Source organism: Lepeophtheirus salmonis, chromosome 8 (assembly GCF_016086655.4).
Source record: "Lepeophtheirus salmonis chromosome 8, UVic_Lsal_1.4, whole genome shotgun sequence".
NCBI lineage: Eukaryota > Metazoa > Arthropoda > Copepoda > Siphonostomatoida > Caligidae > Lepeophtheirus > Lepeophtheirus salmonis.
The window spans coordinates 10,940,463-10,963,213 of record NC_052138.2 but is presented as its reverse complement, the minus strand read 5'-3'; the positions used below and the strand labels follow the sequence as shown (position 1 = coordinate 10,963,213).

The 22,751-nt window shown below is 30.4% G+C and overlaps 1 protein-coding gene across 1 annotated transcript; it reads right to left on the bottom strand.

Moving 5' to 3' along the window:
• Positions 1 to 2,639: 2,639 nt before the first annotated feature.
• On the bottom strand, positions 2,640 to 12,221 carry LOC121123684 (uncharacterized). The gene is made up of 2 exons (XM_040718810.2): positions 12,061 to 12,221; positions 2,640 to 4,674 (listed from the first exon to the last, which is right to left on the bottom strand). Exon 2 carries the CDS (start codon positions 4,632 to 4,634, stop codon positions 4,002 to 4,004), a length of 633 nt encoding a protein of 210 aa, XP_040574744.1. The 5' UTR covers positions 4,635 to 4,674; positions 12,061 to 12,221; the 3' UTR covers positions 2,640 to 4,001.
• Between the last annotated feature and the right edge of the window lie 10,530 nt (positions 12,222 to 22,751).

Sequence of the window (22,751 nt, the reverse complement as noted above, 5' to 3'; positions counted from 1 at the left end):
GATATGAGTACATTTGCTTAAATATCCGTTAAATGCGTAATTGTACATACCTATGTACTATACAATGTTTATTGTACAGTAATAATTAGTTTCATTCAAACCATGGGAGTTGGTTTTCTAATTATGATTGTGATTGCAATTAGTTAATTGCATCTCTAATTTTTTGCTCTTTCATAATTATTACATACATGGGTACAACGGAAGAAACTGACTTTTCTTTAATCATGAGCAATTAGCCAATTAGTTAGTTACTTGATTAAGAAATTTGAAAATATATCAACATTAAAACCTGTTTCAGATCACTCAGGATTTGATGCAAATAGTTACATATAATAGAAGATCCTATTGCAATAATGAAGAAAAAAAAATCTTATCAGATAATTACCTGAAATACAAAAACAACAACAAAAAAACATTGATGAGGCTTATAAAATTTGTGGTGCCAACATAAAAACAGTTTCGAACAAAAAACAAGTAAACGAAAAAATTATAGTATAATTTTTAACTTCATATATATATACCAATATTTTTTGGACATCTTTAACTCAATTATGAGCTTTGAGCTCAAACCTGTCGGATGAGTTAAGATAACCAAGTACTTTAGTTATAGTTATGAACCTTCATTTTATTTATGAAACTTATATCGGCTCCGATTTGGAACTTTTCAAATAAAGTATATATATTTCTAATTTTTTTTAATAGTAAAATCAATTTTGGCTACTTTTATTCCAATTTTTGGCGTCTCCAATAGTTTAATAACAATTAGTTGTTGATAGAAATTGGCGATAATTTGTCAAAGAATACAAATATAGTCCACACTCAATTATAAGAAAATCTTCTATGCTTACATTCGTCTTGACAGAATGCATATATACATTGTAAATCTTTACTTTTTAATAAATTTAAAAAAGTAATATAACTGTAACATAGAATTAAATTGTATACATAAAACATAGTTTAAAGTTGTTAGGGCACAATTAATTTATTTATGTACTAAATTAAAGGGAATTAATCATTTAGAAATGTACTAAGGTGTCCACAGGATAATATAATTTATAAATATTTTAGGGGGTGGCTTGGTTTTATATTCATTCCTATTCACAAAATATTAAATGTTTGACAATTTTTTATTCTAATTTTCCTTTAATTGACCGTATGTATTTGCACTGATTAAGCATATGTAATGACTTAAAATCTTTTTACGAAGAATTAAAAGTTCTCAAATGGATCCCCAATGAATGATTTTTGAATATTGCTGAAATTATATTAACTAATAGCAAAAGAATCAATCATTCAAATAATAGATGTAGTAAAAAATTCTAAGCATTTTTTCGCTTTATTTTGACAATCAAATTAGGATAATCGTATTTAAGTTGTTCCGAACGGTTTTTTGGCATATCTTCCATTCCTGGTCAATGGAATAAGTGCTGATATGTCGGTCCAACTCAACGATTTCTATTATTTTATGGACATTTTCGATGATTGACCTACAAGAGCTTGCCTCATCTTTGACGTCCATATTATTGGAACGGAATCGTTAGAACCACCACTTTTCTGTTGCATTTGATACTTTATTAGATCCATAAACAACACAAAAAAATTGGCTGCCTGATCTGCCTTTTCACCTTGATCGTAATGATACTTAAAAAGGTATCGAATTTATCTTTTTTGCTTCCATTTTGGAACGCTGTAAAACACAATTGGCTTCACCAAACACAAAACTGTAAATGATTTTTTTTAAGTGTACGCATAACCTTTATGCATATTTTAAGCTTTTTTGATGCAATAGATTAATTGTGAGATATAGCTCACAAAAGACTTCAATGGAAAAACCTTCAGAACTTTTTACTTCACCTAACATTAGTACACGTCCTTACCTTTATTGTATCTCACAACCCTTTCTACAAAAAGAGACAGAAAATAGTCCCTCAAATGATAGTTAGCCACTTCTTTCCAGCTATGGAAGTAATATGTAACAGTTGTCGGAATGGTTCACAAAGGCTAACTCGAGTTCTACTCATCAACGTTCAGAACACTAATAAGGGGGGGGGAACAAGCAGCTGACAACAAAACATACAATGTACCTTATTATCTGAGTAAGTTAGCTTCGTAATAGATTAGAACAAAAAAATAAAACAAAGAAAAGCTGACTGCATTATATAAACATATTGTCCTCCCAAAAAATTTATTTTACCTATCAAAATCAGCTTATAAAACAAAATGTTGAAGAAAATATTGATTTTTTTACAAAAAAAATCTGCATTAAACCTATTGTACGATTGTAGTGTATATTTAGTGGGTGTATGTTTGCTTTAATGTCCAAGAACAAGGTTTGGTCGCAAATGTAGCAGGTCTTCTCTACATAATATATAATTTTTATTATGCAAAAAATAAGCTATAGTGTATATTGTTTATATGAGTACATATTCATGAGGTATAATTAGTAGATCTTTTTTTCTACGTTGGGATTGAATATTGTTTTTTATTATTTTGTAACTATACATTTTGGCAATTTTTTAGTTTAACATCTTTAGTATTTATATTATTTAATTTCATGGTGAAGTAGATTCGGAGTTAAAAAAAAGTACCTCAAACTGATCAATCAATGGCACCAATACAGTAATAGATAGCAATAAAAGTCCTCTTATTTTAATTTTTTATTTAATCACATACTTACATGACTAATTGCAATTGGTTTTCGTGAATTGCCTTATTAATGCATATTAACGAAACATTATTTCACAATACGAGATAATCTTATGTATGTAGATGAAATGTAGAATTAAAGAAGGCTTGAATGATGCCCTTTATGAAAAAGGATTAATATTTGCTTAACAAAATAAATAGTAAATAGGACTTCCTAGATGGTTTTCGACAAATATATATATTTTTTTAATTCTGTTAAAAGTTTACTAGAGTGACAAATGGAGATAGTAGTGATACATAGGATTGTAAATCATAAGCATTATCGTCAGTAAAAAATATTTGGGAGGAGAGTGCCTTATTTGGTATCATCATTGTATTATGTAAGTAAGACGCATCTTTGAGCGGAATGTAGTAAAATCAAATCTCACTTTGTAGAAAGTAGAGCGTTTTTATCCTCAATTATACTTTGATCAACATGGTAACCCTCACAATTTAAAGAATGCTTAAAACAGCTTAATTGTGATAATTTTTCTTTAGCAAGGACTGTGGAAAGAGAAGAAGGGGAGAAGTAAATAAAGAATACTTAAGCAATAATTACTCGGATGTCGATCCTCAATTATACTCGGAGTCCCACAAGGACTTACAATTATATCTTCGCAATATATCCTCAAGGTATTTTATGAGCATACACGAATGTTCAATCAGGTTTTTGATATTATTGAATGTAGTAGAAAAGAAAGTTCACTAGAGAGTTTGCCAACTTAAAAAAAATGGCCATGCTAAAAAACACACTATTTTCTTCACTACTTATAATTGCTCAGGCATACTCTCCGCCATTCATAAGCACACCCACTCGTGGTTACACTTTATACTCCAGAATGAAATAATAATGGTAACAGCTTTAGAAAATAAAAAAAACACTCTTCAGGTTATCAATAATGAAAAAACCTGGCATGTTTAAAATGCTTAGGATTTACAGCCCCTGTGATATATATGCCTCGAAGAAAGGATGATGAAGAAATCTGTATGGAGTAATGGAGTAAATACTAGGTATATATGTATTGATCTCTTTTGTGCGTGCATCCTATTAAAATTTATGTGAGGAAGTTTGTATGATAATCTGATACCAGCAGCAATGAAAAGTCCTCCAGCATATTTGTATTTATAATTAAGTTTGATTAATGGGGCGAAATGGACGTTCTAGTTTATTTCTTCAACTTTTTTAATCCTATTTTTTTTTGTATGTATATATCTTAAAATATGTAGGATATGCCAACTTTCATCTTCGTGATTCAAATGATGTATTAAGTCCTTAATCAAAAAATAATAGTAATAATGTTATATTCGTTTTCAAATCACGCCCGTTTTATTAAGCTCGTATTATCTGTCTCCAAATGCGATCTTAAAAGCACACTCCCTCTCTTAAAGACTCCATTTTCCCATACACCTTCTAAAACGTCCTCCGTTCCAGGGATCCAAAATCTTCCTTCCCCATCCAGAATGCCTCTCTTCCACTCACCCACAAACCGCTTCCCATCCGGAAACAAAAGAAGCCCCTCTTGATTAAAATCTCCATGGAACCAATTCCCCTCATAGAGTCGTCCATCCTTGAACTTCATTCTTCCCCAGCCATGTCTCCGTCCATGGAACCAACTCCCTTCATAGAAAGTCCCATTCTCATCTTTTGAGGACTCATACTCCTGACGCCCAAAGCCATGCCGTTTCCCTTTTTTCCAATCTCCATCATAGACCTGGATCCCATTCCGGTAAATTCCATATCCCTCACGATGTCCATTCTCCCAATGCCCCTCATAGGAAGCTCCATTACGATAGTAGTATGTGCCATAGCCTGATGGGCCGTTGATTGCTATAGAGTATTCTCCTCTATAGATGATTCTACGATGATTTAAACGGTCGTAGAGTACGAATGAAGATATGATGGAGGATCGTTCGAGAGCTTTTTTCTTTTTGAGTAGTATGGTAGACATGTGGCATGTCTAAGCAGCACTTGGCTAACAGAAGGGAAGGCTGGAAATAAAGAGTGATACAAATATTATGATGTATGTTAGATTTTGTAGGAAAAAATATTTTTTAATATTTAAAAAATATTTATTTTTTGTAAAGCACAGCAAGTTCTTTTATTTCGTCATATTTAATGATTTTATTATTCTTGTTCTTTTGCTTACACTGTGTAGTAGTGACTGAGTACCATATGGTTAAGTAGGTACATTATTCATTTTGAAAGGAAACAGCATGCTTCTCATGTCAATACTTCAATAACTTGCGTATTTATCCCAAGGTATACATTATAAAAAAAAACAAATATGTATATATATTCTACTAATAATATATATCCATTGCGGTCAATTTTTACAAAGCTCACTTGAGGAAAGTCCATTCATAGTTGTTAAACTAAAAATATATGAAGAAGATATATCCAGATTTTTAGAAGGTAATAAATACTGAAGAAATTTCAATTTACAAAAATACTAGCCAGTGTATTTAGCTTTGCTTAGAGTCATTTTTTTACATTAAAACACACCATTTTCAAGGCCTTAGTTTTCATTCAATAGTCCATTTGAAAATTTCTACTTTTTTTTATATTTATAAATAACGAACAGTAGTACCTGGCATTCCCAAGATAAATTAGATGCAGATGAACAGACAACCTTTGCCAAATGAAAAAGAAAAGAGGCGTTTAATTAAAGTGATACAACTATATACTTTCTATAAAAAATGAATTGCCAAGATATTTTTAACAGTGAACATGTGTAGCTGAACTAAAGTACTCCCTGGTCTTTTCACGTAAAAGAAATATCAAGCTGTTACTATTATTCTTTGCATTATTGAGGAGAGGAAATCTAAGTATAAAGTAACCACGTGTGAGTGTCCTAAAGGAAAGTGAGAGAATCAATGAAAATTTATTGAGGAGATATCTTCTATAGAATTAAAACAAAGTTTGTCTGTTTGACGATAGCTAATAGCAATGCCGAGAACTATTCCAACTACTAGATAAAGTGATAAAGTCCCAGTAATAAATATATTGGGACTAGTCTCCGGCATTGCTCGGAGTTATAAGACGTCGTCGAAAAGACAAATTATACTTACAAAATATCGAGGAAAACTATCCAAGAAATCCTCATTTTATTCACTATTTTTCAAAAGCGCACTCATATGCAGTTACTCAATACATAGATGTTCTCTCCTCAATAATGAAAGCATAATAATGATGTGTTTGAGAAATAAAATTTAATATAAAGTGATAGACCAGAGAGTATTTTAGTCTCTTAAGTACTCCTTGGCAGAGATTTAGCCAAACAAGCTTGTGACTAAACCTTCTATGATGTCACATTCATTATTATAAATTTTATATATTGCACGTCTCTTTTATTTTATTTTATGATATGAGTTTTAGTTATCTACATACAGTCGTTGTTAAAAATGAGTCTTTTAATCATAATTTATTGTATAGAATAGGAGTTGACCTAAATGAATGAGAGATATTGTTCATTTTTACGAATGGTTCTTATACAATTCTATACATGATATACTCCATTTTCTTTTTCTAATAACTGTACAGAATCTATGCATACAAACAAACTTTGCTTCATTAATATAGAAAAAGCTAAGCTTTAAATTTAAACATTTATTTAAAATCAAAATAAGATATTTCATATAAAATTCTAATTAATTATTTAAAATTACAAAGACGGATACTAAACTACTTCTTTTGAAATAATATTTTTAGACCTTCCGTCTTGCATTAAGATATATTAACCCTTTTACTGACCATGCCCTTTTTTAATATTATCCTTTGCAAATATTTTACGCTAAGCGTAACACACGCCATCGTTATTTTTTAGATCATGTAGTCACTCAGTTCTCTAAGATGTTAAGTGCACACTCAAAATAAGTCATTTGAAAAAAAAAACTTGCTTTATTAATATAGGTTAAGAAATATTTTCATGCGACGTCAACATATCAGCCATCTTGGTGGTCTAAAAACACTATAAGAACAAGCTCTTTTTTTATATATTAAGATTAAGGAAAATTGTAATCTCAGTTGTCTTGTATTTGGACGTCGAAATGAAATCAACAAATATTAGTACATTGACATTAACTCTATTCAAAATCTATCTTTTTCATTTTATTATGTCATATATTGACCCTTGTTTATTATATTCTAGCATTATACGTTCATATTTACAAAGAAATAGAATATAATTCAACAATGTCGTATTGTATTTGAAGAAATAAGATATTTTAAAATAAAATACTTTAATAATCCCTAATCAATCCAAAAAAAAATTAAAAAAATCATAGAGATTTTCAGATCCTCTTAATTAAATTTAATTCAAATATCACTGCTTTTCTTTGAGTCTATAGTTATTCTTAGAAAATTAAAAATTTTGAGTTTCATTTATTAAACTTTTTGAAAAAAAAATTAAATTATTAAAATTTTTCCAAAAAACTTTCAAAAACTTATAGATGTTTAAAGAATATTTGATTTTTTTAGAAAAATATTTCAAATATTACATTTTTTTTAGGGAAAAAATGAGAAATTAATTTTTTAGAAAAAAATTCACATATTAAATTTTTCGGAAAAAAATAAATAAAATACACAGCTATTCACAAAAAATTAAATATTATCTTAGGGAAAGGGCTACACCCCCTCCGGGACAACCCCTGCGGACGTCTCTGTAGTTGCATGTTATTTATTTCATTTAACTTTATTTAATAAAGTAGTACTCACATTACCCCCAAAATGGTCTAAATTGCCCCGTTTGGCGTTATTACCCCCTGTTCCCCGACTACTGGAACGAAGGAAAAAGAACAGAAATAAAGAACATTAACAGAAAAATGCATTATAAACCGCCATTTTTAGTGCCGCTAGGTTCAATTATGATGAAATGTGTGACTTCAATTCAAACGCTCTATGAAAGTTTGTTAATAAAAGTGCAGATGAAATGCATCATATATGCACATACTTGCAAAAAACTTAATTCATAGAATAAATATAAACCAGGTGAGATTTGCAAAATCATTATTTCAAATGAAATAAATCAAAAACACTATCGTAATGAACAGATTGACGGGCCATATGACGGAAAATGATAAGTAAATATATCTCAAACATAGATTATGCCTTTAGAAAAAAACATACGTTCATATGTTATAGATAATACTTCAAAAGGCAATCAAACCAATTCGACTCAGTTAAGTACAAATAGTTATAATTACCGCAATGAAATCAAAAGTAACTATTGCATCAAATTGATATTTTTTAGTGCTCATTCAATTTCATTTTTAAGTTTCATTAGTCTCAATAAAATTAAGTAAGATAATTATTATTATTTCAATTTTGTATAATATATAAAGATATTTTATTACCAGATATTTTTAGTGCGTTTTTATAGTAATAAAATAGTTAAAACAATTCCCTACTTGAATTGAAATATTTATATATCAATTAATCAGTAATATTTTGGTTTCTATGCAAATCCAGGGCCTCTCTCCTTCATAAAGTAGAAATACATTCTTAATTGCTCTGCAAGAAATGAAATCGAAGGTAGCTTAATATGTTTTGAGTACCTTTTTTTAAGATTATATTGGGAATTAACTGTTTAATTGAAATATAAAATTTACTGGGACATCTGTAGTGTTTGTTTGGAGAGTCCTCATAAATTTCACCCCCCCCTTGCAAACACCCTAAATATTATAGATAACATAGTAAATTCTAAGGACTGCTGATAGTAAAAAAAAAAGACAGGCTCATTTCAAGCCAAATCAATCACTCAAAAACAGCACCCTTTTCGATCATAGCGAAATATGGCACATATTTTCACATTAATTAAAAACTTGAAACTTCAAAATTTCAAGCCTTTTTTGTCTTCCAGTTCCGGATTAGAGGCTTTAGAGACACCACTTACCCTATTAATTGCTGTATTTTGAATGTTTTTGAAGATATCAATCTACTTTAAAAACCATTTAATGGATAATTGTTTTATTTTCGTTTGTGTTTTATTGTATAAGGCAAAAGTATGAGTTTTTACCAATAAGGTCACGAGGTCAATATTTTGACCTCAAAAAAATCAAATCTATATGTTTTCAATTTGACTCAAATTTATATATGTTAATTTGTAATATATCATAAACATATGCAATAATTTTTTAGAGATGCATTCGATTCCACTCAAACACTAGAGATGAAAATGTGTGATAGAGTAAAAGAAATTTTTGAATATATATAGAAAAATTATGTGAAACAATTCAAAAAATGTTTAAGAAGGCATCAGCTTAGCTATCATGCCGTGTTCTTACTTTAGCTGGAAAAAGTTATAGATGGAGGTAAATAAACATTAATCTCAGTCCTTATCTAGCAATAACATAGACAAGAATGCCTCCGAGGTGGATCCTCAATTCTACTCAACAGTCCAAAACTAACTTATATCCAGTATTGATAATCGTTAGTCTTTTGGGCATCTTAAAATAAAAGAAACCTAAAATCGACATGACAACTCCTAAACAATTTGAAGGAGAGCAGCTTAGCTCTCATGACGTTTTATTAGATCAGCTACAAGCAGTTGTGACAGGCGGGGTGGTGGGGGAATCCTCAATTAAACCTGTGTCCAACAAGGAATTACAATTATAACTCTGATACAAACCCACAGAGTTACTCCCTCTCTTTTATGAGCACATGTAATTGTTCAATTCAGTTTCGAATATATATCAATTGTGTTTAGAAGAAAAGGAAATTTGCTGTTCACAAATTAAATACTAATGCATATACTACTAGAAATTTTTAAACAAAGGCTTCACTACAAGTGACATTACATAAGTTCAAAAGGACATCTGTCGATCATTTGTCATATTTTTATGGGAAAAAAGTATTTATTTGATTTTAACATATATATATATATATATAAAACCATGCCTGTGAAATTCATAGATTACAGTTTTTATGAAAGTATTTAATTGCAATATCAAGCCTTTCACAGACCTCTTTTTTTTAGATATAAATATACTTTCGACCATTTGAATGCAATAAAGGAGGGTTTTTTTTCAGTAAAATATGACCAATGAAGTTATGTTATGTCATTGTAGTAACTTCTACCTCATTTGTTGCGGGTGTTCTTAATCCTTTCCTGACGGGGTTCGAGTATTATATTACTAATGATAGCAGTTTAGGAAAATAAAATTCCGTCTTCAGGTTGCCGACTTCAAAAATACGCGTGAGCTAAATTAATGCAACCGATTAACATCACTGCTTATAACTCCTCAATACATCCTCAGTTTCATTGTCTCTCAATGATCATGGATGTGTAGTCACTTAATACTTGGATTTTCTCTACAAAAATTAGATAACTTTTTTTACAGCTTTAGAAAAAAAACCGAAAAAAACTGCTCGACTAAAGGCATATTTATTTCAACTCTAATTTTACAAAATTCTATTTAAATACGAATAAATTCAGACCAAAAGTTAATCCATTGTTTTTTTTGTTAATTCACGATTGACGTATAAAAAAAACTCTATGGATTTTTTTGGAGTACTCATTTTGGTAAAGGATTCAGTTTTTATCTAAAAAAAAGTGACGCATATATAAATGTATTATTTGGCTAATGACAAACTTTAAGTGTTATATCAAAGTAGGTTTTGTTATTTTTCTTAAAGACGTTTAATAATATACTTTGTACTTTATTACAAAAAAACCTTTACCATTTAAAAAAAAAAAAAATGTTTAACAACCCCAGAATTTTTAACTTTTTTTTAAAGATGTGTCATCTTCTAAAAGTATTATTTCAACATAATTTCAAAAAAGGGAAATTATATTTTAGAGTAAATTACAAATCCATCTTGTTTTAACAAATTTCAAAATTATCTTTATAATTATTTCACGTCAGTTCTATTCCACTCTTACAGTCTATTCGTCCATTAAAATCTGAACACTTTGAATTTTAAAATTCAACTAGTTATAACTTATTAATTAACATTATAAATTCATTAAAATTAATGCTATAAATAGATGTGTGTCTACCTTAATTATTAATGTAGCCGTCTTTAGTTGGAAAGGTGGGAAGGTAGTACTCTGCAATGGCATCCAATGCTAGCTGACAGTGGCTTAGAGGGCTTTGGTGTTTGGTTGATGGACATTGCAGGGCTTTTCCTCGATATACACCTAAAAGGTTTAGTCAAGGGGGTTGGCATCGGGCCTATAGGGTGTCAAAAGCTTAAAAAATGAGTTCAAAAGACTAATTCAATGGAGTCTTGCAACGGAAAAGATGTGTTTTCTTTCATTCTTTCAAAAGTGGCATTGCCACCCTCACAAGGCCCTTATTTATTCGGTCCAGTCTAGTCTTAGGATCGGTCTTTAGGACTATCGATCATAGGGGACATTGCTTAGGACTGTTGATCATCGGAGCTGGTTTCTAACTGTCGGTCTTTATAATTTTTGACAAAAATATCGATGGTTTATTAAGCCAAGTAAAATATATGTGAAATTTGTATAAAGATTATTTATCGTGTCTTGCAAAAAATATTTTTCTCTCTCATTATAATACAATATAATAAGAATACATTATTTTGTTAATTAGTCAAATAATTAATTTAAAAAAAAAAGAAGAAACACCCTTATTGACGTCAATTTTACCTTTTTTAAGTATCAACAAGTAGAACTGGACCATGGCCCTTGGTTCAAAATATGGACAAAATAATCACCAAGGGATAGGGTCACTTTGCATTTTTTAAATTATTGTTCCTTTAATTCGTCAGATGCAGTTGCATTATTGATTGAATATAGTATAAACAGTATACTATCTGACAAAGGAATTGTTTTTGAAGTCCATATGCATCAAGTATAATTCCTTCCTAGAAACGACCAAGACGTGAACGTACGCATATTGAGTTCAATGGAATAATTTCTCCCGATCACTCTCCATCATATTTTTTAAGTAGTTGTTTTTATTATCAGTCTATCAATGGTATGCCATCAATAGTCAATCCAGCCAGACCCCCCACCCAAAAAAAAAAAAAAACCGCAGCACTGACAATTATAAGTCAATAGCACATCGAATGAATCAACTCTCTTATAAATAATTTAAATGGAATGCAATGCAATGTATGTATTATGCGTAAATTACCTCAGCGAAAGTTTCCCCCTACTTTTTTTATCTTTCTTTTAAACCGTATTCATATGCGTTCATGAATTATGATTTAGTAGTAGTCACAAACTTAAAAAAAAATGTAAATTGCTATTATATTATTATCAAAAAATAATACAACTTAAAGTCTGTGGTTTGTGCCTCTTACTTATGTTAAACTTTACTTATGTACCTTCCGGAGAAAGAAAATAAATATACCTACATACATATATTTAATAGTATTTTTACAAAGTGAAGAAATTTTTTTATACTTACCTATGTTTGTTGGCAATGTCCTACTCTCGTAGGAACGTATGGACAAACAACTTCTATTACATATCAACACTGAAGAAATTGTATTGAAAGAATTGCTTTCCTACGATATATGGAAGCACAGAGAGTAATACTATTGAGTTTGCATGGTTTGATGGTAATATGTAGTGTTATTTGTCAAAGAGTCGACGTGCGCTTAACATTATACAACTACATGTATATTATTTTACTTAGTCAGTCAAACCCATGAGTTAATATTTTGGTTATCAACCATTTTATCGATTAAATAAACGTTTATTTAACAATTAGGATTTGTTTCAATATATGTACCGGGTGGAAACCTGAAGCATACACAGTTCTATTATATTGAATTGAGAGACTCTGTGGGAAGAAATTAAAACTGTCTGTATTAGTATAATTAGTCATCTATCTCAAGCACATGATACTTTTAGAATTTTTTAAATTGGACGAGAAATGTCATCGCAAAGGGATTCAAGGCTTAGGGTATCAACTCTTCTTCGTACAGGTCACACTCTAAAAGAGGTGGCCATGAAGTCTGAATAGAATAAATCAATTTGAGATTCCCTAATTATCAGAAAAAGATAAAAAAAGATTTTTAATAAATGTATAATTAAAGAATGGGAAGTTATTTTCTTTTTCTTTCCAAATGTGTAAGTTTCAAGTTTCCACCCAGTATGGACATATATCCTATGTTTTGTCAGTGAAACTTTTCAATGGACAAATAAAGTAGATATTTTGTAGAATTTCCATCAGCGTGTTGCTTCAAGACAAAAGCAATTTTAAACAAAAATTAATTAAAGGAGAAATTGTAGAAATTCAGTTTCAGATTTACGAAGAAAGAAATATTGTTATGGATGAAAATAATATGACAATGGAAGAGGAATTTCTGAAATTGCTACCTGGTTAAATATATGCTTGATAACTATTCTTTTATTTTTGAATAGAGAACATGAAAGTATAAAGTAATCACTAGTGCTTGAAAGAAGAAAAGTAACTCTGAGAATTAGTTGTGATGTTGAGGAGGTGTGAGTCTATGCTGGACACAGAGTAGAAATGATAAACATCAGAGTAATTCTTGCCTCTATGACTGCAAGATACGGAATGGTGATACTATTTATTTCCTTAGCTGTGAGCAGCTAAGGAAATGAAACGTCATGACAACAAAGCGGAGATTCTTTTTGGAGCTTCTTTTTTCTTAAACATGCCTACGTTTCATATAGTTTGAATCTAATTATTATAACTTACATAGAGACGTATAACAACATTGTTTAAAAATGAATGAAATCTTTCAGGCGTTAAGGATTACTTTAATCTATAGATTAAAGTACTCCCTGGCTCAACACGTCATATTAAAAAAAAATCAAGCTATTATTATTATTCTTTCATTTTTGAGGAGAGAACATCTATGTATTGAGTTTGCTATTGGAAAAGGGAGAGTAACACTAAAAAAACCTTTCTAAATTATAAATGCAAAAAGAAGGAAAAGAAAAAATATCTGATATAAAAATATTACGAAGATTAACAAGAACGGTTTGCTCGAGAGTTATAATTGTTAGTAGTGTTGTGTCAGTACTAATTTATTGGACCCAGTACAGCCCAGTCTTAGAACCGATCCCATCGGTCCTTAGGACCGTCAGCCCATGGCCCTAGTCCTTAAGATCGTTGTTCCTTCGGACCGATCCTTAGGACAGTCGGTCTTAAGGACCTGTACTTGGAATTTTTCATACAAAATATAGATAATTTATTAAGGGAAATAAGATGTATGAAATATTTATTTAGATTATTGCAGATATCTTGCAAAAAATATTATATTTTTTATGATAATAAAATATAATACGAACATATTATATATTGTTACTTAGTTATATAATTAATTTCATTTAATAAAAGAGTAATTTAAAAGAGAATAAATACCCTCATTGACCTCACGAGGGATCAATATTCCCCTTCTTTAAGGACCGACAACTGGGAATGGACTGGATGGGACCGGATTGTACTGGGCCGCGGTCCTCGGTCCTAAATAAGGATCGACACAACACTAATTGTAAGTGCTTCTAGGACTTTGAATATAATTTAAGATCGATATAGCCTGTCATCCCTGGCTATACCATTGCTAGATATGGAGTGAGGTTAGTGCATATTTTCTTCATCTCATAGCTGCTTACATCTAATTGAATGAAACTTCATGACAACCATGTTTCTCTTTTCAGAAACATTCTTCGAATTGTCAGTGTGCAAGGTCCACTTTTTAAATAAATAAAGATGAAGTGTCCTTTCCTTTCAGCTGTTTTCATTAATTTTCATAAGTTGACTATTGTATGATTTAAAGCAGCTGACTCTACGTGTTATGAACTTAAAAAAGTATTACATAGGATTTGAATTTTTATATAAATTTATATCGATCTAGGGCCTTCTTTAAAATTAGTGTGATTTCATACAGACTCATTGAATATTATCTTTATCAAATGATCCATTCCATGTATATAATGATTAATAACTATTCTCTAAATAATAATTAACAATTGTCAACAACAAAAATACAGAAGGCAGCTCCCATATTTTTATTTTTTTCAAACTTTTCCTTTCTCTTTTGACAGTCGAAGCTGAGGGTAGATAAAAAAGTTAGTCATGGTGATTACGTACATTTTCAGTTTCTTTTTTTTAACATACTGATGGATAGTTCTATTTTCAACCACGAATATTATTACACTTCAGTTGGAGAACCTAAGAGGAAACACAGAGGAATCCGTAACTTGATTCTCCAGGCATCAATAAATATTTCCGCAAGATACATAATTCAAATAGGACTTTATCCACACATTGGTGGAATCTAAGAAAATCAAAGATTTTCTTAATTCCAAGAAAGACATAGGTGGGGCTTAAATTTCCCTAAAGAGACGAGTTGACAAGCTCAGTGACATTTTCTGGGCGTATTGACTGCCTTGGTGAAAATAATGTATCTACAATTATCAAAGTTTATCCCTTACAGAGGCAAGCATAATTGTTGTGTAAATTACTCTTCATTTCATGCATGAAACTCTTTGTTTATTCATTGCTGTTAAGTGATATCTACATTAAACATATCTATATAGCATGTTAAGCATAAAAATATAAGATAGTCAATGGATAACATGCGAAAGAAACAAAGCTTAACAACTTGCAAAATATACAAAAAGAACCTTTGTACGTACGATCCAATCAAAGCCTCATGAAAAACTTTCCTCAATCAAAATCGATTATTGTAAAAAACAAAACTTGAAGGATTTCTGGAAATAACGTTTATAGAACATTGTTATTTAGATCAAGTTTTAGTAAGAGTATTATTTCAAACAAAAAAAACACACTTTGAATCTACAGATATTATGATTGAAATCAGTATTAAAACATTAAATAGTAATAATATCCATATGTTATTTGACCCATTTAGATAGCTAAACTATTTAATGAGGTATAATGATTTTTATACTTTATTTAGGATAGTAATTATAGTCTGAACGATATATTCTATTATTAGAGTATTCAATTTTAACAAAGTTGTTCCCTGTTTCATCCGTACATTTTTTATCGAATATTGTCAAAAGTCATTGTGATAATATGTATCTACATGAGTAGCTCTCAAACTCTGGCTTCCTCTAGTGATACGTGAAGAAAAGTAATAGGTTAACCATTCACTTTGGAAAAAAATACTTGAAGATTTTGATTTTAACTTAGGTAGTACCATAGATAAATATAGATTGCTTGAGGGTGCTGGTATTGGTATGATTTAATGACAGCTGTGGCAGGAGAAACTTTATGATATGCATATTCGTACATACAGTGTGTCCCTTCAAATTGTGATCGATTTTTCTCAAGCTCAACTTGATCAAGATTCGCAAAAAGTACAAATAGCAAAAATATCAGACTTTATTTAAACAATTAAACCGCAAAGTGCCCAGGCTTGGCCTCCGTCATGGCTTACATTTTAGGGCTTACAGCTATTCTTCACAGATTCATCTAACATGTCAGCCCGCTGCAGCTATTAGGCCACCCACATTCACTTGGAAGGAAGCACAATCCTTCTTCTCAACGAGGCCTAAGATTCCATAATCAAGAGGGTTGGAATATGGTAAGGACAGAGGCGGACGCAGAGGGTGGGCTTGTGGGGAAAATGATTTTGGGCAATTAAGGTATCAGAGCAAAAAATGTAATATTTGGATTTTTGTAATTTAAGAAAAAAATTACATTTAAAAAAATTCCTAAAACTAAGCCTCCCATAAAATAATAAGCCTGTGGACTCTCCTACACATTACACACCCAAAAATTTTCTACACACCAAATTTGAGTAATTTTTTGCCTTGTATGGCCTCCCATAGCTCTAGTTGTCACCTTTTAGTCTTGGCATTGAGCCCCTTGGAGGAGGGAACAATGCGGGACATCTCGTCATTACTCATTCTGCCATCAATAAACGCTGGAACACGATTTCTTTTGACCTTGATCTCTGTTTTCCTTGGTCAGATGATGAAATTTGTTACACATGATTTTTTTTTTAATTTGATGCTCTACTAGTTGATAATACAGGAAAACATTGGTAAATTATTTAGTAAGTCAATTAAACTTTTGTTTAGAAATTATTCAAGATTTGCTTGTACACGCTATATACAAGGTTAAAAATATTACAATATGCGAAAATTAAAAAATAAAACTAGTGTAAATCCCTCCAACAACGGCTGATATGAAATCATGGGATAACAGCTCTCTTGGTCACTCAATATATATGTTTGGGGGGCACACAATATAATTTTTTTGAAAAGCATGGATCTACGCTACTGTTAATGTGTGTATCCATGAAACTCACCATGGAGCAAATTATTTGCAATACAAATTTCCATATATAACGAAAAAAACCCAAAAACTTACCTAGTGTAATTAAAAAAGCAAGTGTATACTCGGAACTTGTCTAAACATAGGATTCCCTCTTTTTCTTTTTCAAGATTATAATGACAAGTAAATCCTCTAGAGTGACTTCTTTTCTCTGTTTAATTTAGATTTTCCCTATGGCAACACTTTAAAAAAGTTATATTATATCAGTAGTTAAAATTGAATTATAATTGAATTTCAAAAGTGAACAAAACCCCTCAAAATGTTTGTAATGTTACAAATATTGTATATGAATGGACAAAGAAGTGTCCGCGAAATATTGAGAGATTTTTCTTCATTATTGTCCAGGATCCATTTTGGTATTTTTGAATAGTAACATATCAAAGTAATCCTTATAAAGGTTTTTTGAATTTTAAAGTCACTCACCTTTTTTTTAATTTTTTAAAGGCCATTGGCTACAAGAAACAAGGGAAAAATATACTTATTTTGAACGATAGAAAAGAAATATGACTTTATATATGTAAAATATAATAATAAAATTCAATTTATAAATATATAATTTATTACCTTTTCTGCCTGAAACAAAAAAAAAAAAAAAAAAAAACACCATCAAGCAGCAAGGCACTAGAATATATTTTTCAAATACTTCACTTAGAAATTGAAGAAAAAAACAATATATCTTTGAATATCAATTATCTTTATTCACTTAGAATATAACCTTTTCTATGCAACAAATAACAAATAACAATTTACATAACTTAATTTTAGTAATAATTTTCTAAATAATTTTAGTAATAATTATTTTCTAAATAATTTTAGTAATAATTATTTTCTAAATAATTTTAGTAATAATTATTTTCTAAATAATTTTAGTAATAATTATTTTCTAAATAATTTTTTAAACCATTTATTATCCTTATGGGTCATTCGCATGTCAAAACGAGGACAAAAGTTAATCAAATATATCAGAATTTGCTTATTTTTTGAACCGTTCGTTACTGAACATCCCTATTATAACTTTGTTAGTGAGCTGATTAAAAAGAAAACCAAAAAAATAAAACGTATTTAACGTAGGGTTTTAAATACTATGAATTTAGAATTTCGTTATCAACATAGTAAACCTGACAATTTGAAGAATGGTTAAGAGAAAAACAGCTTAGTTGTCCTGACATTTCATTAGAATAGCTGCGGTGAGCTGTTAGATGAAGGAAGTAAACAAAAAATCAACTCCTTATCAAACAAGGACATAAATGTGAATTGGTCGATTTTCGACGTTCAATTCTACTCCCAGACCAACAGGGACTTACACATATGACCAGTGATGCTAATCAGGAGAGTTTTGTGCACGTTAACAAAAACTGAAAATCAACAGGGTAACCCTGACAATTTGAAGATTGTTTTGGAGTAAATCTGCTTAGCTGTCTTGATGTTTAATTAGAATTGCAACAAGGAGCTGTGATGAGAGGGAGGGGAGAAGAGAATAAACAAGGATATTGGCAATAGTTACTACAATGTCAAACCTCAATTCCACTCGGAGTCCAACAAGGATTACACTTAAACTTCAAAACAAAACCTCAAAACAATCCTTTTACGAGTCCACGTAAATGTTCCATCAGGTTTTCTATATACCAATGATAGCTTGTATGTTGTAGAAAAAGAAAGTTCACTCAAGAATAATTTAATAATAGTAAAAGCAGCTTAGGAAAAGAATTTTTTTTCTCTACCTTACCAAAAAATCTTTGTCTTGACTCTCCGTCATTCATGAGCAGTCGTAGTTAGACTGTATACTTAAATGTTATCTCCTCAAGAATTAAAGAATAATGATAACAGCTTTAGCAAATACAAAGAAAAAACACATTTCAATTTGCCAACAGTAAAAACACTTGCACGCTAAAAATGCTTAGGATTTACAACTCTTCCTTTCATTCTAATATATTATAACTCAAACCAATCAATGAGTTAAATTCTTTTCAATTTAAACTTAAATCAAACACACTACATATCATAACTCCCCACAAACATAAATTAATTTGAAGAATAATTATGAAACATGTAGGTAGTACAATATAAATATGTATTAATATCGTGACACGTTTACCACTTGGCGTGTGTATTACTTATTACGTTGTTTGTGTCGGATATATTGTGTACATAAATGTTTACAGTATATATTGTACACAGATTAAAGAAATCAAAATTTATTACTTTTTTGTAAATCAAACATGATTATATTTTCTTATATAGCTTAGAGTCAAAAATTGTCATGAAATTTGCTAGTCCTATGTGTGTCTAATTTCTATGTATTAAAGCATTATTTTTTGCTACTATTCAAGGATTTTTTTTTGCTGTGGAGTATTGAACAAAGAGTTCATTTTATGTACATATAAGTGAAATTGAATTATTCATATAGAAAATGAACTCTTATTGTTGGCTATTGGTAGTTAAAAAGGGATCCCAACAATATCCTCTCACGGGCTTAGGGATTTTAAAGGTTACCACATGTAAATAGAAATATTTGCCAGGTTTTTTTTTTTTTTGAATTGGTAAATAAAAGATTGAATTTTCTTGAACATTTGCGTGTGCACATAAAAGATGGAACGTAACCCTGAGGATTTGTTGTGGAGTTATAATTGTAAGTCCTTGTTCGACTCAGAGTATGTATAATTGAGGAGGATCGACGTGGAAGTCATTCTTATCAATACCCTTGTTTATTTCCTTCTCCATCGCCTCCCTTGTGAAAGCTGATTGTAGCTGGTCCAATGAAATATCATGACAACTAATCTGCTTGCCTCAAAAACATTCTTCAAATTATTAGGGTTACCATGTTATTTTAGGTTTCTTTTTTTTTTTAAGATACCAAAATGCTCCGGTTTTAGAATGACTGCCTATGACCATATTTTGATTTCCAAAAAAGAAGACAAAATAAATTTTTCTTTAGAAGATGAATTTATTAAACTCATGAACCAAACTTGTTCATATTTTTTAAAACTTTTTTTTGAATAATTGGAATATTTTTTATTTCTTTACGGCTCCTTGTTCCTCGAAAATGGAGGACTTCACAAATTTAAAAAAAAGTTCACAGACAAACATTTTAACATTTGGTCACTCTAGATCATGAGCTCTCAATAGTTTTGGGCGTAAGCCAAAATTAGAAGAATATATCATATCATGGGCCACACTAATAAAACATAGGCTTTAATTTAATTTTTCAATGATTTTTTAATATCCCACAATGTACTATAATAAAAAAATTCTATATAAAACTTTTCAAAACCTCCTTATTGTGTACCCAGAAGTAATTACCTGTGTGAGTCATTGAAGAAACAAGCTCTATGGAACTCTATAATTATGTCAATGGATTAAAATTTGTTGCGCAAGCACCCTTAATAAACATAAATATAGTATCAATCCAAGGAAAACTGAAATCAGTTGTTGGATCAATTTTATTAGTAAATAATTTAGTAGTCTGGAGACAATGTTGGTTGATGTAAAGGCGTGTTATGGAAAAGGACAATATTGGCTATCACCTGTAGAAATAATAGGGAATGACCAAGCTAAGAAATATATATTATCTTCAAGGTACTGGAATTATCTGTAGCCTGGGCTTATAAGTATAGATTGTTTGACTGTGCTCGTGTCTCTTCTATGTGATAATGATAATTTTCATAGAGGGAGTTGTAATATTTTGTAGCAGAAACTAATCTAAGCAAACAACAATCATGCCCTATTAGTGGTGTGATGGCCCTCTTCAGAGATTATTTGAAAGCACATGTCAGCTTTTCCATAAAAACGAAATTTAAACTAATTATATCAACATCAAATGTATAGTTTAAACTTTTTAAAATTAATTTTATTATTGTTAGTAAATAGTTTTCGTGGTCGTATAAAATCTACTTGCGAGAGGCCACCTGTTGAGAATCCTTGCTCTTCATAAGAGTTACTAGTCGAGATACCAACAGTTTACAAAAAATACAAGTGGATTGTTGTACCTTGTACAAATTATATAATTTCCCTTTATCGTTATTTTTTTGGAGGGGTATTTGCTTAAAGAAAGTACATTTCCTTCAAACAAGCAGGCCATCCATCATTTTATACAGTTTGTTTTTTTAATGTACTGAATAATAGAGGCATATAAAATATGAACTATTTCTCTTTTTTTGGGTTAACCTCTCTTTATATATAAATATATTTACATAATATAATCTGTTTTTTTAAGGTTAACTAAATAAGCTTTTTTATATTTTTTGTTTTATAAAAAATTCATATCAAATTAATAATTTTATATTATTATTATTGTTGCTTGGTTAAATCATCTCCTTTAACCCACTCAATTACTTATGGCACCTATGTACACACCAGCATAAGAAATGAGAGTGGAAAGAAAATGTTTCACTTTTTTTATATAAGCCATGAATATGAATTACATTGTTATACATGATTAGACTTTTGTATATTAGATAAATAATACGTATAAAGATGAGAATGGGGGAGGGGGGTGTGTTTAAAATAACGTCTTGAAAGTGAAATTATATCAAAAAGTATAATGGGGGAGGGGTATTCTACATAACTAACTAACCAACTTGGTTTCCGTTGATTTTCTTATTAAAAATTCAGGAAACAAGTGTATTAATTCAGTACTCGAATTACATTTTACGTCCCCATATAAATGCAATGAAAAAATAATATAATATATGTACACTATAGTCATACAGTATAATGTATACACACATGTTAGTGTTGAGACTCGGTCCGAGACCGAAGTTTTTTCCGGTTTGGTCTTAAGGAATTGGCCTATACCAATTTGGACAGATATTTCGGTCCAGACCGCCATCTAGACTATAGTATGGAATTTGATCATTTTCAAATCGTGGACGGTTTTTTTTTGTTTCAAATCATAGACGGATTATTTTTGGTCGCAATCATGGTCCAATTTTGTCCCCTATCCTGATTTATGAGTCGTACAAATATGATTTATGCAACGTATTTAACTTTATATGGCGTTATTGTACCGATGTTCATCATTTTAAAACACACATGATGTCATCAAGAATTCAACAATTAGATCAATGTAGACCAAATTTTAAATGCAACCAATACAGATTGAATTTTTCTGTGTGACCGATCTTACTGTATTTTTGTTTGAGATTTGTTAGGACTGAAATTCTTTAAAGAACCGAGTTAGTTCAGTCCACAGATTATGGACCCAAAAATTAAGAAAAACGTGATTTTTTAAGGAATTGAAAAAAGACAACTCAAAACAAGTTTATGATATTTTTAAATACTATATTTTACTATACTTTTTTTTTTTTAAATGGCCTCCTTCACAAGCAATAACTGCCTCAACACCCCTGTGAACAGATTTGCACCTTTTAACGATTAAGGCCATCTTTACGGTGTACCATACAGTTTAAAGCAAATTTGGATGAGAGGAGTGGCAGAAATTCTTCTCCAAAACGGCCCAAGCTGAAAATTTGAGGGGGTTCAGGTCAGGGCTGGAGGACGGCCACATGAAAGGAGGACAGATGTCAGCCTTGTTGTTGCTGTAGGAGTTATGGCTATTCTTGGCTATAATTGACTTTTTGCCGTTTAAGAAAGTCCGGATGGAGCCTTCCACCGGTACTTAGGAGATCACACATGCCTTTTGTGTTGTTGCTCCGACAAATAAACACTTTGGGACATGGGAAAGTTAGTTATTTTTGTTTCAACTATCGTTTGATTGTGTAAAAAAAAAACGGGCAATTAAAAATAACCGGGATAAAATAGGTAACAAATACTATTGCAAGTTTGTATATACACGCTGAACTAAAAATCATAAT

Bases quoted from the DNA above. Each gene is read 5' to 3' on its own strand.
- LOC121123684 (XM_040718810.2), bottom strand. From the start codon at position 4,634: ATGTCTACCATACTACTCAAAAAGAAAAAAGCTCTCGAACGATCCTCC.